At 46.4% G+C, this 14,669-nt stretch overlaps 1 protein-coding gene across 1 annotated transcript in view; it reads left to right on the forward strand.

The window, feature by feature from the left end:
- Nucleotides 1-14,669, forward strand: part of LOC140206432 (vitellogenin-like) — a 175,324-nt gene that overhangs the window by 10,867 nt on the left and 149,788 nt on the right. Inside the window, exon 4 of the mRNA XM_072274801.1 lies at nt 897-1,148. Coding sequence (XP_072130902.1) covers nt 897-1,148 — 252 coding nt within the window. The remainder of the gene's footprint in view (nt 1-896; nt 1,149-14,669) is intronic.

Consider the following 14,669-nt stretch of genomic DNA (forward strand, 5'->3'; position numbering starts at 1 on the left):
AGACCACATCGGGAGCACCAGACGCAATAGACACAATTTAAACTTCTGTATGCAGAATATAAAATATAGTGACTGAGGGAGAGAGGGACTGCAGATGCTGGAATCTGGAGCAACTCACAAAACACTGAAGAACCTCAGCAGGTTGGGAGAGAAACTCAGCATCTATGGAAGGAAATAGAAAGTCAACATCTAGGGTCAAGAGCCTTCATCTGGACGGGTCAGAAGTTTGTGTCGCAGTTACAGAGAACGTAAGGTGCAGGTTGACAAATAAAATACATGGGACTCAATGGGTTAACTTGGAGATACAGACTTCCACCTTTTAGCATCTGAGAGATCCATTCGAGAATCTGATAACAATGGGATAAAAGTTGTCTTTGAGCCTGATGGTACGTGTTCTGTCTTCTGCCGGATAGGAGAGAAAAGAAGAGAGAATGACGAGGGTGAAGGGGTCCTTGATAATGTTGGTTGCTTTCTCAAGGCAGCAGAAAGAGTGGACAGGAGGGAAGGCTTCCATGACTCCACGACTCTGTTCAATTTCTTGTGGTCATGGGTACAGCAGTTGCCATATCAGGATAAGATGTCCTCTGTGCTATATAAAAAGAATTTGGTGAGGGTCAAATGGAACATACCAAATTTTTTTAGCCACCTGAGGAAGTGGAGGTGCAGGTGAACTTTCTAGAGTCTGATAACAGTGGGATAGAAGTTGTCCTTGAGTCTGGTGGTACCCGCACCTGAAAGTTTCTGTCATCTGCTGGATGAGAGGGGAGAGGAAAGAATGATTAGGGTGGGAGGGGTCCTTGATTACATTGGCTTCTTTCATGAGGTGGCAGGAAATGTAGACAGTACTCTGTAAAAAGACATATCATTAAAAGTATATTACTCTTTTCTATCTTCAGCTCTTGTCACCTGAAATCCAAGAGTTCAGTGGGTCTTGGCCGGATGAGGAGTTCATTCCGTCTCGGAAACTGACTCAGAAGTTGACTCCCCAGCTGACCCAGCCAGTCATATTTGAGTACAACTGGGGGCGAGTTGGAAATCTCTTTGCCCGTCGAGGCATTTCTGAAAACATCCTCAACATCCAACGGGGCATTCTCAACATGCTTCAGATCAGCATTAAGAGGAATCAGAACATCTATGAGTTGCAAGAGGTATTGTGTTTCTGATTGTCACCACTTACACGATGAGGGACATTAATTGCTCAGATATAATTTTCTGTCTCTGGTTAATGGTAAGCAGATTGCCATCAGGAGGTAATACCAGTATATTCATGGAAGCATACAGGGATTGGGTTTTTTTGTGCACATGCGCCGGTCGTGCGTGCAGCCTGTTACAGTTGCTCCATCTATTTTCTTACTTTTTAAACTTTTTAACTTAGGTTATTTGTTGTTTTTTTCCTCACAGTAACACGTTGAAGCTGCACCCTCTCTAACATGCTGGTGGAGAGAGTTTTATTTGTTTTTTTAGCGCTGGAAATAGTTACATTCGGACACGTCTCATTAGTGGGGCAGCAGTATGGTCGCATTGTTCGTTCCAGGGACCAGCTGATTGAGCTCATGCCGGCCGGTTTAGTGAACAGAGCGGCGGACACCCCGGCTGAAATCTGGAGGAAAATACACAGAGGATGCAGAGGGGGATCAAAAAGCGAGGGAAGAGGACCGGGTCGAGACAACAGAGACTTATGGAGAAGAGAAGTTATAAGCCGCGTCTCCCGTCTCTCATCATGGGCAATGTGAGATCACTGGGTAAATGGACAAATTGACGGCACTTGTCAGGAGTCAGAGAACATTTCGGGAGAGCAATGTCATGTGTTTTACTGAAACGTGGCTGCATGAGGGCATACCTGATCAAAACATTTCCATAGAGGGCTTCCAGACCGTTCGGGCTGACCGGAATTACACTGAGAGCGGTAAGCGAAGGAGGGGGGCTTGCTGTTCTGGTAAATAACAGATGGTGCAATCCTGGGCATATTACGATCAAGGAACATGTTTGTAGCCCGGATATTGAACTTTTTACTGTTGGACTCCGGCCATATTATTTGCCAAGGGAAATCTCGCATGCAATTGTGGTTGTTGTGTACATCCCTCCCTCTGCCAACTCGACGTCGGCGTGTAACATCATTTACACTGTCATAGCCAGATTACAAACCCAGCACCCGAGTGCCTTCATTACCATCTCGAGTGACTTCAACCAGGTTACCATGGCTAGAACACTGCCCAACTTCACGCAGTATGTGAGCTGTACAACCAGAGGGGAGAGGACTCTGGATTTGATGTACACTAACGTTAAGGATGCATACAGCTCCTCTCCCCTCCCCCCACTGGGAAGGTCAGATCACAACCTGGTGCATCTAAAACCCTGCTACGTGCCTCTGGTAAAGAGTAAACCTGCAACCTCGAGGACAGTGAGAAAAGGGTCGGAGGAGGCTTATGAGGCGCTCCAGGGTTCTTTTGAGGTGACAGACTGGCAGGCACTCTGTGAGCCACATGGAGAGGATATTGATGGGCTCACAGAGTGCATCACTGATTACATCAACTTCTGTGTGGACTGCAATGTTCCGACAAGAACTGTCCTTTGTTATTCAAATAACAAGCCATGGATGACAAAGGACATTAAGGACATCCTGAACGCTAAAAAGAGGGCGTTTAGACATGGAAATAAGGAGGAGCTGAGAGCAATACAGAGGGACCTGAAAGCCAGGATCAGGGAGGCTAAAGACAGGTACAGGAGGAAGCTTGAGTGGAAACTCCAGCAGAACAACATGAGAGAGGTCGGGAGGAGGATGAGGACCATCACTGGGTTCCAGCAAACTAGCAACAGAGGAGCAGAAGGCAGTGTGGACAGGGCCAATGAACTTAACCTGTTCTTTAACAGATTTGACATTGTGGCCCCTGCCCATCCCCCACATGAGTCATCTGTTGTCAGCCCCCAACCAACACATATCCCACTCTCCCCTCCTACCCCTCCTCACAGTCCCCCACACTGCTCTCATGACTATACCCCTTCCCCACACGAAACCACCACGGTGGGCTTCACAGCTGAACAGGTGAGAAGACAGCTGAAACGTCTCAACCCGAGCAAGGCTGCAGGACCGGATGGTGTCAGTACCAGGGTGCTCAAAGCCTGTGCCCCTCAGCTATGTGGAGTACTTTGCCATGTCTTCAACCTGAGCCTGAGGCTCTGGAGGGTTCCTGTGCTGTGGAAGACGTCCTGTCTCGTCCCTGTGCCGAAGACGCCGCGCCCCAGCGGCCTCAATGACTACAGACCGGTAGCATTGACCTCCCACATCATGAAGACCCTGGAGAGACTTGTTCTGGAGCTGCTCCAGCCTATGGTCAGACCACACTTAGATCCCCTCCAGTTTGCCTACCAGCCCCGACTAGGAGTTGAGGATGCCATCGTCTACCTGCTGAACCGTGTCTACACTCACCTGGACAAGCCAGCGAGCACTGTGAGGGTCATGTTTTTTGACTTCTCCAGTCGTTCAACACCATCCGCCCTGCTCTGCTGGGGGAGAAGCTGACAGCGATGCAGGTGGATGCTTCCCTGGTGTCATGGATTCTTGATTACCTGACTGGCAGACCACAGTACGTGTGCTTGCAATACTGTGTGTCCGACAGAGTGATCAGCAGCACTGGGGCTCCACAGGGGACTGTCTTGTCTCCCTTTCTCTTCATCATTTACACCTTGGACTTCAACTACTGCACAGAGTCTTGTCATCTTCAGAAGTTTTCTGATGACTCTGCCGTAGTTGGATGCATCATCAGGGGAGATGAGGCTGAGTACAGGGCTACGGTAGGAAACTTTGTCACATGGTGTGAGCAGAATTATCTGCAGCTTAATGTGAAGAAGACTAAGGAGCTGTTGGTAGACCTGAGGAGGGTTCAGGTACCGGTGACCCCTGTTTCCATCCAGGGGGTCAGTGTGGACATGGTGGAGGATTACACATACCTACAAGAAGAGTCAGAGCCGTCTCTATTTCCTGAGGAGAGTGAGGTCCTTTAACATCTGCTGGACGATGCAGAGGATGTTCTACGAGTCTGTGGTGGCCAGTGCTATCATGTTTGCTGTTGTGTTCTGGGGCAGCAGGCTGAGGGTAGCAGACACCAGCAGAATCAACAAACTCATTCGTAAGGCCAGTGATGTTGTGGGGATGGAACTGGACTCTCTGGTGATGTCTGAAAAGAGGATGCTGTCCAAGTTGCATGCCATCTTGGTCAATGTCTCCCATCCACTACATAATATACTGGGTGGGCACAGGAGTACATTCAGCCAGAGACTCATTCCACCGAGATGCAACACAGAGCGTCATAGGAAGTCATTCCTGCCTGTGGCCTTCAAACTTTACAACTCCTCCCTTGGAGGGTCAGACACCCTGAGCAAATAGGCTGGTCCTGGACTTATTTCCTGGCATAATTTACATATTACTATTTAATTATTTATAGTTTTATTACTATTTAATTATTTATGGTGCAACTGTAACGAAAACCAATTTCCCCCGGGATCAATAAAGTATGACTATGACTTAACAGGCCTTTTGGCCCATCACGTCATAGAAAAGTGTCAGTTTATACACTAATCCTTTCCAAAAGATTTAAAGATTGGAGATTAGCATTATTTGTGACATATGTATAGAAACATACAGTGAAGTGAGTTGTTTGCATCAAGGACCAACACAGTCCAAGATGTGCTGGGCACGGCCCGCAAGAGTCACCACGCTTCCAGTGCGAACCAAGCATGCCCCCCAACTTACTAACTCTAACCCATACGTCTTTGGAATGTGGCAAGAAATAAAAGTATCTGGAAGAAACCCAAGTGTTCATGGGGAGAACATACAAACTCCTTACAGACAGCGGCAGGAATTGAACCCGCTATGCTTACCACTATGCTACCGCACTGCCTACAATGCTTTTCTTAATCCTTTTTTATTCCCCCCCACCTTCCCAAAACTACAAAACCATTTTCAGGACAGCAGTAAAGATTATTGGCTGCAATCTACCAACACTGCAGTGTCCACGACAAAGTAGGCAGAAGGAAATCATTGTGGATTCAACCCACCTTGCAAATTGCCTTTTCCAGAATCTCCCCTCTGGAAAGCATTACAGGGCTATTGAAACAAAAAAAACAAACAAACTTCACACCATCTTAAAAGCTTCTTTCCCCAGACATTTAATCTCATTAACCATTCTAGTTAGCCTCACCCCCTTCTATCTATGTGGGAGGAAACCAGAGCATTTGTATGTATAATTCTGCTTACATTGTAACTACATGTTGGTATTTATATATTTAAGCACTTTTATTCCATATCTGTACTTCTAACTTTATTTTTAGATAACTCTTTATAGTAGTTGAATGTCATTTCTGTTGCATGTCACACCAACGCATCTCAACAAATTCCTGTTACGCATAAATCTACATGACAAATAACATGAGGAATTCTGCAGATGCTAGAAATTCAAGCAACACACATCAAAGTTGCTGGTGAACACAGCAGGCCAAGCAGCATCTCTAGGAAGAGGTACAGTCGACGTTTCGGGCCAAGACCCTTCGTCAGGACTAACTGAAAGAAGAGCTAGTAAGAGATTTGAAAGTGGGAGGGGGAGATCCAAAATGATAGGAGAAGACAGGAGGGGGAGGGATGGAGCCAAGAGCTGGACAGATGATTGGCAAAAGGTCAAACTTCCGCTAATGTCCCACCTCCCCCTCGTACCCCATCTGTTATTTATTTATATACACCACACATTCTTTTTCTCTCTCTCCTTTCTCTCCCTCTGTCCCTCTCACTATACCGCTTGCCCATCCTCTGGGTTCCCCCCCCCCACCTTTTCTTTCTCCCTGGGCCTCCTGTCCCATGATCCTCTCATATCCCTTTTGCCGATCAACTGTCCAGCTCTTGGCTCCATCCCTCCCCCTCCTGTCTTCTCCTATTATCTTGTATCTCCCCCTCCCCCTCGTACTTTCAAATCTCTTACTAACTCTTCCTTCAGTTAGTCCTGACGAAGGGTCTCGGCCCGAAACGTCGACTGTACCTCTTCCTAGAGATGCTGCCTGGCCTGCTGCGTTCACCAGCAACTTTGATGTGTGTCATATGACAAATAAAGTTGATTCTTAACCCTTGATCAGCACTCTCCAGATTCAACCAGTCACCCAACACACTAGGGGCAACTTCTAGTGAGCAAAGCTAACATTTTGCAATTCTTGGATTTTTGGGATCGCCATAGAGAAAACCCGCAAAGACAGCATGGAAACTCCACACGAACACGATCGGGTCTCTGGAGGTGTGAGGCAGCAACTCTTCACTGTGCTAATGAAGGAACAGCGGTCTATATTCACATCACAATGATTTTGGCTTCATTCTAGATGAAACCTTGGTGATTACTTGCAGTGCAAGAAATTGGTAGATTAGTTTATATTTTCAGCTTTATTATCACTGACATAGTTCAGGAAATCTGTTACTTTATGGCAGCAGTACAGTGAAATTCAGAAAATATACTATAAATTATAATAAGAATATATAAGAAATAACTAGTGCAAAAAGCGAGAAATTAGTGAGATATGTTGTGGATTTTGTTATTTTGCAGCTGCAAAAGAATACATAATTTTTTACTTTGCAATAAAAAATATATTAAAATAAGTAAGCCATGAAGAAAGAGACCAAAATAATGGGGTGGCGTTCATGGGTTCATTAGCCTGTTCAGAAATCTGATGGTGGAGGGGAAGGAGCTGTTCCTAAAACATTTACTATGTGTCTTAAGGCTCCTGTATCTCCTCCATGATGGTAGTAATGAAAAGAGGGCATGTTCTGAATGTTAAAGATTCTTCAACAATGAATGCCGCCTTCTTGAAGATGTTGTCGAGGGTAGGGAGGATTGTGCCTGTGATAGAGCTGCCTGAGTTTACAATCCTCTGCAACCTTTTCTGATCCTGTTTATTGTAGGTTGGTGAGTGAATTCCCAGATATGGATCCAAAGATAATGAAGAACAGCATAGCTTCCTGAGAGTGAAATCATAGCTCAATATGGTTGTCAAAAGAGTTTTTAGTCCATTGACCTTCATAAATCAGGATATTGACTGCAGGAGTTGGAGGCTAGTGCCCATGTGCTGAGGTACAGTGAAAACATTGTTTTCCATGTCATCCATACAGATTATTTCACCACACCTGGCACTCGTTGCAGATATAATATTTGTTTGGTTAATAAACCAGCAGGATTATTTGGCTTAAATTGTGCTGAGTTTGCTATGTGTTGCTGCAACTGCTTTATCCCAGCAAGGGAAACAACATCTCACTGAAAATGCTAAGGCTTGTGACAGTCATGGGGTTGATCCATTGACATTAAACACCTAGCTTCTGACTTGTTCTGCTCACCACTGAGAAATGAACAATGGGAAGCTTGCTTGAACTGTAATTGTCCACGTAGTGAAGGAATCTCACTGTGCTGTTGGGAAGGGAGTTCCATGATTTGGGTCCAATGACAATGAAAGAAGGGGGATATACTTCCAGGTCAAATTGCATCTGATGGATGGATGCACCGTGTGTCATGGTTCTGTTTGGTTGTTCCCCTTTACTGCTCCTTTCTCCCTGATTATGCCCTATTACAGACATTAGATTTCCAATTGTTGCTAGTTTACTCAATTACGGTACACCTGGTTTGCATCAGAGACTGTGAAATAAGTACGATGGCGTCACTACACAGGCTCGCCAGTTTGTTGGTCGACTCTTGTGAGAGTAAGCCTTGTTTCCTATTCCTGAGAATTGTTAGTTCTAAGCTTCGCATCGTCTCCTGGATATCGGCTCCCCGTTCGCGGAGGTGCTACGCCTAACGACTCTGCCTCAGCATCTGTGTCCTGCACTTGGGTTCGTCCCCAGCCACGTCCGTGCAACACCATGTTGAGTATCCTAACTGATTGTATCATGACCTGGTGTGGAAGGTGTTGTTGCAATGGCTAGATATGGTTGTTCTCTTCAATTGTTTTCATGATTTGTGTTTTTTTTTCTTTCTCTTGTGCATGAGGTGTTTTTTTTAATTGTGTTTTTTTGCGTTTCTTGCTTTGTGGCTACCTGTGAGCAAATAAATCTCAAGGATGTATAATTTGTATATTCTTTGATAATAAATCTACTTTGAATCTTTGAATCACCAGTGCGCAGGAACGGAAAAGCCTACAGAAAGTGATGGACACAGCCCAATCCTTCATGGGCAAAGCTCTCCCCTCCATCGAGCACATTTACACGTCACAAGGAATCAGCATCAATCATTAAGGACCTCACTGTCATGCCATGCTCTCTTCTCACTACTACCGTCAGGCAAGAGGTAGACGAGCCTGAAGTCCCACTCCACTATTTAAGGAACATTTATTACCTGATAATCATCAGTCTCCTGAACCAGTGTGAATAACTTCACTCACTGCAATACTGAACTAATTCCACAACCTAGGAACTCATTTTCAAGCACTCTACAATTCATGTTCTCAGTATTACTTTCTTGTTTGCACAATTTCTCTTTTCAAGTCAAGTCAAGTTTATTGTCATTTAACTATATATATATATGTGTGTGTGTGTGTGTGTGTGTATATAACATATATAACCATATAATGTATATAGAAATGAGACATTTCTTCAGACTAGGGTGTAAAGGACAATAGATTAGATTAGATTCAACTTTATTGTCATTGTGCCGAGTACAGATACAGAGCCAATGAAATGTAATTAGTATCTAACCAGAAGTGCAAAAGAATAGTATTATTTACAAAATAACTGCGAATAAAAAGTAAGTGCTACAGCACACAAATATAAAAGTACTGATACAGTACAATATGGGTGCAATACTGCTTAGCGCTGTGATGTGAGCTTCAGCAGGGTCACAGCCTCAGGGAAGAAGCTCTTCCTGTGCCTGCTGGTGCGGGAGCGGAGGCTCCTGTAGCGCCTACCGGATGGGAGGAGAGTAAAAAAGGTCCATGGTTAGGGTGAGATGCATCCTTGATAATGCTTTTCGCCCTGCCCAGGCAGCGTTTATGGTAGATGTTCTCAATGGTGGGCAACTGGGTGCCGATAATCTGCTGGGCAGTTTTCACCACCCACTGGAGTGCTTTGCAGTCCGATACGGGACAATTGCCATACCACATTGAGATGCACTTGGTGGGTATACTCTCAATGGTACAGCGGTAAAAGTCCGTCAGTATCCTGGGACAGAGGTGAGCTTTCTTGATACTCCACAGAAAATAAAGGCGCTGTTGCGCCTTTTTGATCAGGATGGAGGAGTTCAGGGACCGGGTGAGATCATCAGAAATGTGGACACCAAGGAATTTGAAGCTTGATACACACTGCACTACAGCTCCGTTGATGTAGATGGGGACGTGAGTGTGGCTCCTAGCATGCCTGAAGTCCACAATGATCTCCTTGGTCTTCTGCGTGTTAAGAGCCAGGTTGTTATCAGCACACCACGCAGCCAGGTGATGGACCTCATCCCTGTAGGCCGTCTCGTCATCCCCTCTGATCAGGCCAACCACCGTGGTGTCGTCTGCGACTTAATTATGGAGTTGGAACCGTGTACAGGAACGCAGTCATGACACACATAACACAATATAACTTATGAAGGTACAGATAACATCACACATAAATAACAAACTGAAGTACATTAATTTTAAACATTGGAAAGTATGCAACAGATAAATCAGAGACCCTTTGAATACTATGCAGTCAGGAGTTCAGAAGCCTAATGGCCTGGGGGCAGAAACTGTTTCTCATCATTTTGCACATTGGTTATTTGTCGGTCTTTGTTTATGTATAGTTTTTCATAAGTTCTATTATAATTTATTTTCATGTAAAATACCTATAAGCAAATGAATCTCAGGGTGGTATAGTTTAACATATAGCTACTTTGATAATAACTTTAACTTTGATCATGTGTTCATACAGTTGTTCTCTTAGCAGCAAAGGTGAACCTATGGTACATGTAAAAATTTTGTTAGTACAAGGTTTGCAGTGCTGCCCTTAGATTCTTTAAACCCTACCCACAATAAAAATTCAAATAAAATCATCCTTACTGCGAAGTGAAGCAACACATGCTTTTTTTTTTAAAACAACCCAAGAGCTGAAAGATGTTTTTACAGGAAACATGACACCAGCTGTGTGGTTGCAAGAAAGTATGACGTTGATCCTTTACTCTCTGTGCACCCATAACTGTCGCCACCCACAGCTCCAATCTGCTAATTAAATTTGCAGATGGTACTACACTGATTGGCCTTACCTCAAGTAATGAGACAGGCTACAGAGAACTTATCACCCTAAACAACCTCTCCCTCGATGTCGCAAAAACTAAGGAGCTGGTTGTGGACTACAGGAGGAACGGAGACAGGCTAACCCCTATTGACATCAATGAGAGGGTGAACAGCTTCATGTTCCTCGGTATACACATCACCGAGGATCTCATTTGGTCTGTACATATATTGGCTGTGTGGTGAAAAGAGCACAACAGCACCTCTTTCACCTCAGATGGTTGAAGAAGTTTGGCATGAGTCCCCAAACCTTAAGGACTTTCTACAGGGGCACAATTGAGAGCATCCTGACTGGCTGCATCACTGCCTGGTATGGGAACTGTACTTCTCTCGATCACAGGGCTCTGCAGAGAGTGGTGCGGACAGCCCAGCGCATCTGTGGATGTGAACTTCCCATGATTCAGGACATTTATAGCAACAGGCACATGAAAAGGGCCGAAAGGATCATTGGGGACCCGAGTCACCCCAATCACAAACAGTTTCAGCTGCCACCATCCAGGAAACAGTATCGCAGCATTAAAGCCAGGACCAACAGGCTCTGGGATAGCTTCTTCCACCAGGCCATCAGGCTGATTAATTCACACTTTTGCAATTGTATTTCTAAGCTATATTGACTGTTCTGTTGTATAACTTACTATTTATTACAAATTACTATAACTTGCAGGCTCTTGAGAAGCTGTCCATGAGGCGTTGCAGTTGCTCTTCAGAGTGTGTTGCCAGTGCCGCGTCGTCTGTAAACAACATGTCCCTGATGAGTACTTCATGAACCTTGGTTTTCGCCCTCAGCCGGGACAGACTGAACTGCCTCCCGTCCGATCTGGTGTGGACGTAGACACCATCAGTTGATGTTCCAAAGGCGTGCTTCAGCATGACTGCGAAGAAGATGCCAGACAGGGTGGGTGCAAGCACACAGCCCTGCTTCACACCGCTGCGGATGTTGAAGGCCTCCGAAGAAGAGCCGTTGAACTGAACGACGCCCTTCATGTCTGTGTGGAATGACTGAACTATCCTAAGGAGCCTCGGGGGACAACCAATCCTGGTGAGGATTTTGAACAGACCGTCTCTGCTCACAAGTTCGAAGGCCTCCGTAAGGTCAATGAAAATGACGTAGAGTGGTTGTCTTTGCTCTCTGCATTTCTCTTGTAGCTGTCAAAGGGAGAAGATCATGTCGATTGTGGAGCATTCCGACCCCAAACCGCACTGAGACTCGGGATATACCCTTTCGGCTATTTTCTGCAGTTTGTTTAGGACCATGTGGGCGAAGACCTTCCCAACGATGCTCAGCAAGGAGATTCCCCTGTAACTGTTACAGTCGCTTCTGTCACCTTTGTTCTTATATAGGGTGACAATGTTGCAGTCCCTCGTGTCTTGCGGCACTGCTCCCTCTATCCAGCACTGGCACAGTAGTTCGTGCAGGTGGTTTAGCAGGACGCCCTTTGCGCATTTGATGGCCTCTGGTGGAATGCTATCCAATCCTGGTGCCTTCCCAGTGGGCAGGCTATCGATGGCTTTACTCAGCTCTTTGGCAGTCAACAATGCATCAAGTTCCTCCATGACAGGCAGGTATTCCACAGCATCTAGCGCGCTGTCTGAGCTGCTGTTTTCTCTGGAGAAGAGTTCAGAGTAATGCTTCACCCATCTCTCCATCTGCTTGCCTTTGTCATTGATGGTCTCGCCTGTTATGGTTTTCAATGGTGCTGTCTTGCTCTGGGTTGGCCCGATGGCTTTCTTGATCCCCTCGTACACTCCACGGTTGTTGCCTGTGTCAAATGATGACTGAATGCTTTCGCATAGTTGTAGCCAGTGGTCATTTGCACAGCGTCTGGCTGTTTCCTGGGCCTTGCTTCTTGCTGTCCTTAGCGCTTACAGTGTTGCCTGGGTGGGGTGGCGTTTGTGCTCTAGTAGCGCAACACGCTTCGCCTCGATGACAGGGCTGCCAGGACTTCAGCTTGACCATCAGCCTGAAGAAAACCAGCATGTTGGGCCAAGGCGATGAACACCCCCACCATTACCATCAATGTCTACAAGCTGGAGGTAGTTCATGAGTCTACATACCTTTGCTCCACCATCACGGACAGTCTCTCCCTAGACCCCGAGATCAACAGACGGATCGGACGAGTAGCCTCAACATTCGCCAGCTGACAGAGTCTGGGAGAACAGAAAGCTGACGATGCACACCGAAGTTGCAGTCTACAGGGCCTGCGTCCTCAGCACACTGCTTTACGGCAGCGAGACCTGGAGCCTCTACTACAGACAAGAGCGGCGTCTCAACGCCTTCCACCTTCGCAGCCTGAGACGCATCCTGGACATCACGTCGACTGACTGAGTCACCAACAATGAGGTCCTGGCCTGAGCCCAGATACCCAGCCTCTTCACCCTGCTCCAACAACGCCGTCTCCGCTGGCTGGGCCACGTACACCGCATGTCGGACAGGAGGATCCCGAAAGACCTGCTGTACGGGGAACTGGCCTCTGGCAAGAGAGCACAAGGGCGGCCCCATCTTCGTTTCAAAGACATTTGCAAGAGAGACATGAAGTCACTGAAATGAACGTCGAGAGGTGGGAGGACATCGCAAGCGATCGCTCTCACTGGAGGCTGGAACTACGCAGAGGTCTAAAAAGAGAAGAGAAGCTGAGGCTTGCTGCTGAAGAAAAGCGCACTCGTCGGAAAAACAGCACCAAGACAACACTGGAGGACAGCGCCTTCAAGTGCAGTCGCTGCAGCCGAGACTGTCACTCCCGTGTGGGCCTCTACAGCCACAACAGATGCTGCTCTAACACAGACTGAAGCAAGACTTTCCAGGCGCAGATCCATGGTCTCAAGAGACTAACGGATGCCACCACTATAATTTGCACATTGCACATTTAGACAGAGAAGTAACATAAAGATTTTTACTCCTCTTGTATGTGAAGGATGTAAGATCCCATCCCCTTCTCACAATTCCTCCGTCTCCGCCGCATCTGCTCTCAGGATGAGGCTTTTCATTCCAGGACGAGGGAGATGTCCTCCTTTTTTAGAGAAAGGGGCTTCCCTTCCTCCACTTCAACTCTGCTCTCAAACGCATCTCCCCCATTTCACGTACATCTGCTCTCACTCCATCCTCCCGCCACCCCACTAGGAATAGGGTTCCCCTGGTCCTCACCTACCACCCCACCAGCCTCCGGATCCAACATATTATTCTCCGTAACTTCCGCCACCTCCAACCGGATCCCACCACTAAGCACATCTTTCCTTGCCCCCCCCCCCCGCTTTCCGCAGGGATCGCTCCCTACGCGATTCCTTTGTCCATTCATGCCCCCCAATCCCTCCCCACTGATCTCCCTCCTGGCACTTATCCTTGTAAGCGGAACAAGTGCTACACATGCCCTTACACTTCCTCCCTTACCACCATTCAGGGCCCCAGACAGTCCTTCCAGGTGAGGCAACACTTCACCTGTGAGTCAGCTGGGGTGATATACTGCGTCTGGAGCTCCCGATGTGGCCTTCTATATATTGGTGAGACCCGACGCAGACTGGGAGCTGGTTTGCTGAAAACCTGTGCTCTGCCCGCCAGAGAAAGCAGGATTTCCCAGTGGCCACACATTTTAATTCCACATCCCATTCCCATTCTGATATGTCTATCCACGGCCTCCTCTACTGTAAAGATGAAGCCACACTCAGGTTGGAGGAACAACACCTTATATTCCATCTGGGTAGCCTCCAACCTGAAGGCATGAACACTGACTTCTCAAACTTCTGCTAATGCCCCACCTCCCCCTCGTACCCCATCTGTTATTTATTTATATACACACATTCTTTTTTCTCTCTCTCCTTTTTCGCCCTCTGTCCCTCTCACTATACCCCTTGCCCATACCCTGGGCCTCCTGTCCCATGATCCTCTCATATCCCTTTTGCCAATCACCTGTCTAGCTCTTGGCTCCATCCCTCCCCCTCCCATCTTCTCCTATCATTTTGGATCTCCCCCTCCCCCTCCCACTTTTTAATCTCTTACTAGCTCTTTCTTCAGTTAGTCCTGACGAAGGGTCTTGGCCTGAAACGTCGACTGTACCTCTTCCTAGAGATGCTGCCTGGCCTGCTATGTTCACCAGCAACTTTGATATGTGTTGAAATTATGTTATTTTTTAAAAGATTAATTTTTGAACAGGGTTTCTACAATACTTCATGTATTTCAATCTGTCTCTATTATACTTTTATTAATAATACAGCACTGACTAAGCAACAAAGCCCATCACCCCATCTTTTTTTCTTAAAAATGTCCATAGTCATTGTTAATGATTCACTAATCTTTGCTCAAAATTACCATAGCAAGCGAGATTAATTTTTCTGAGTTTATAGCCAATTTGGGCACATGTTCTCAGAAAGGTTTGCCACCCCTGGTCTATTGTGCTAGTGATTAAAGG

This window comes from Mobula birostris, chromosome 12, assembly GCF_030028105.1.
Source record: "Mobula birostris isolate sMobBir1 chromosome 12, sMobBir1.hap1, whole genome shotgun sequence".
NCBI classification, from domain to species: Eukaryota; Metazoa; Chordata; class Chondrichthyes; order Myliobatiformes; family Myliobatidae; genus Mobula; species Mobula birostris.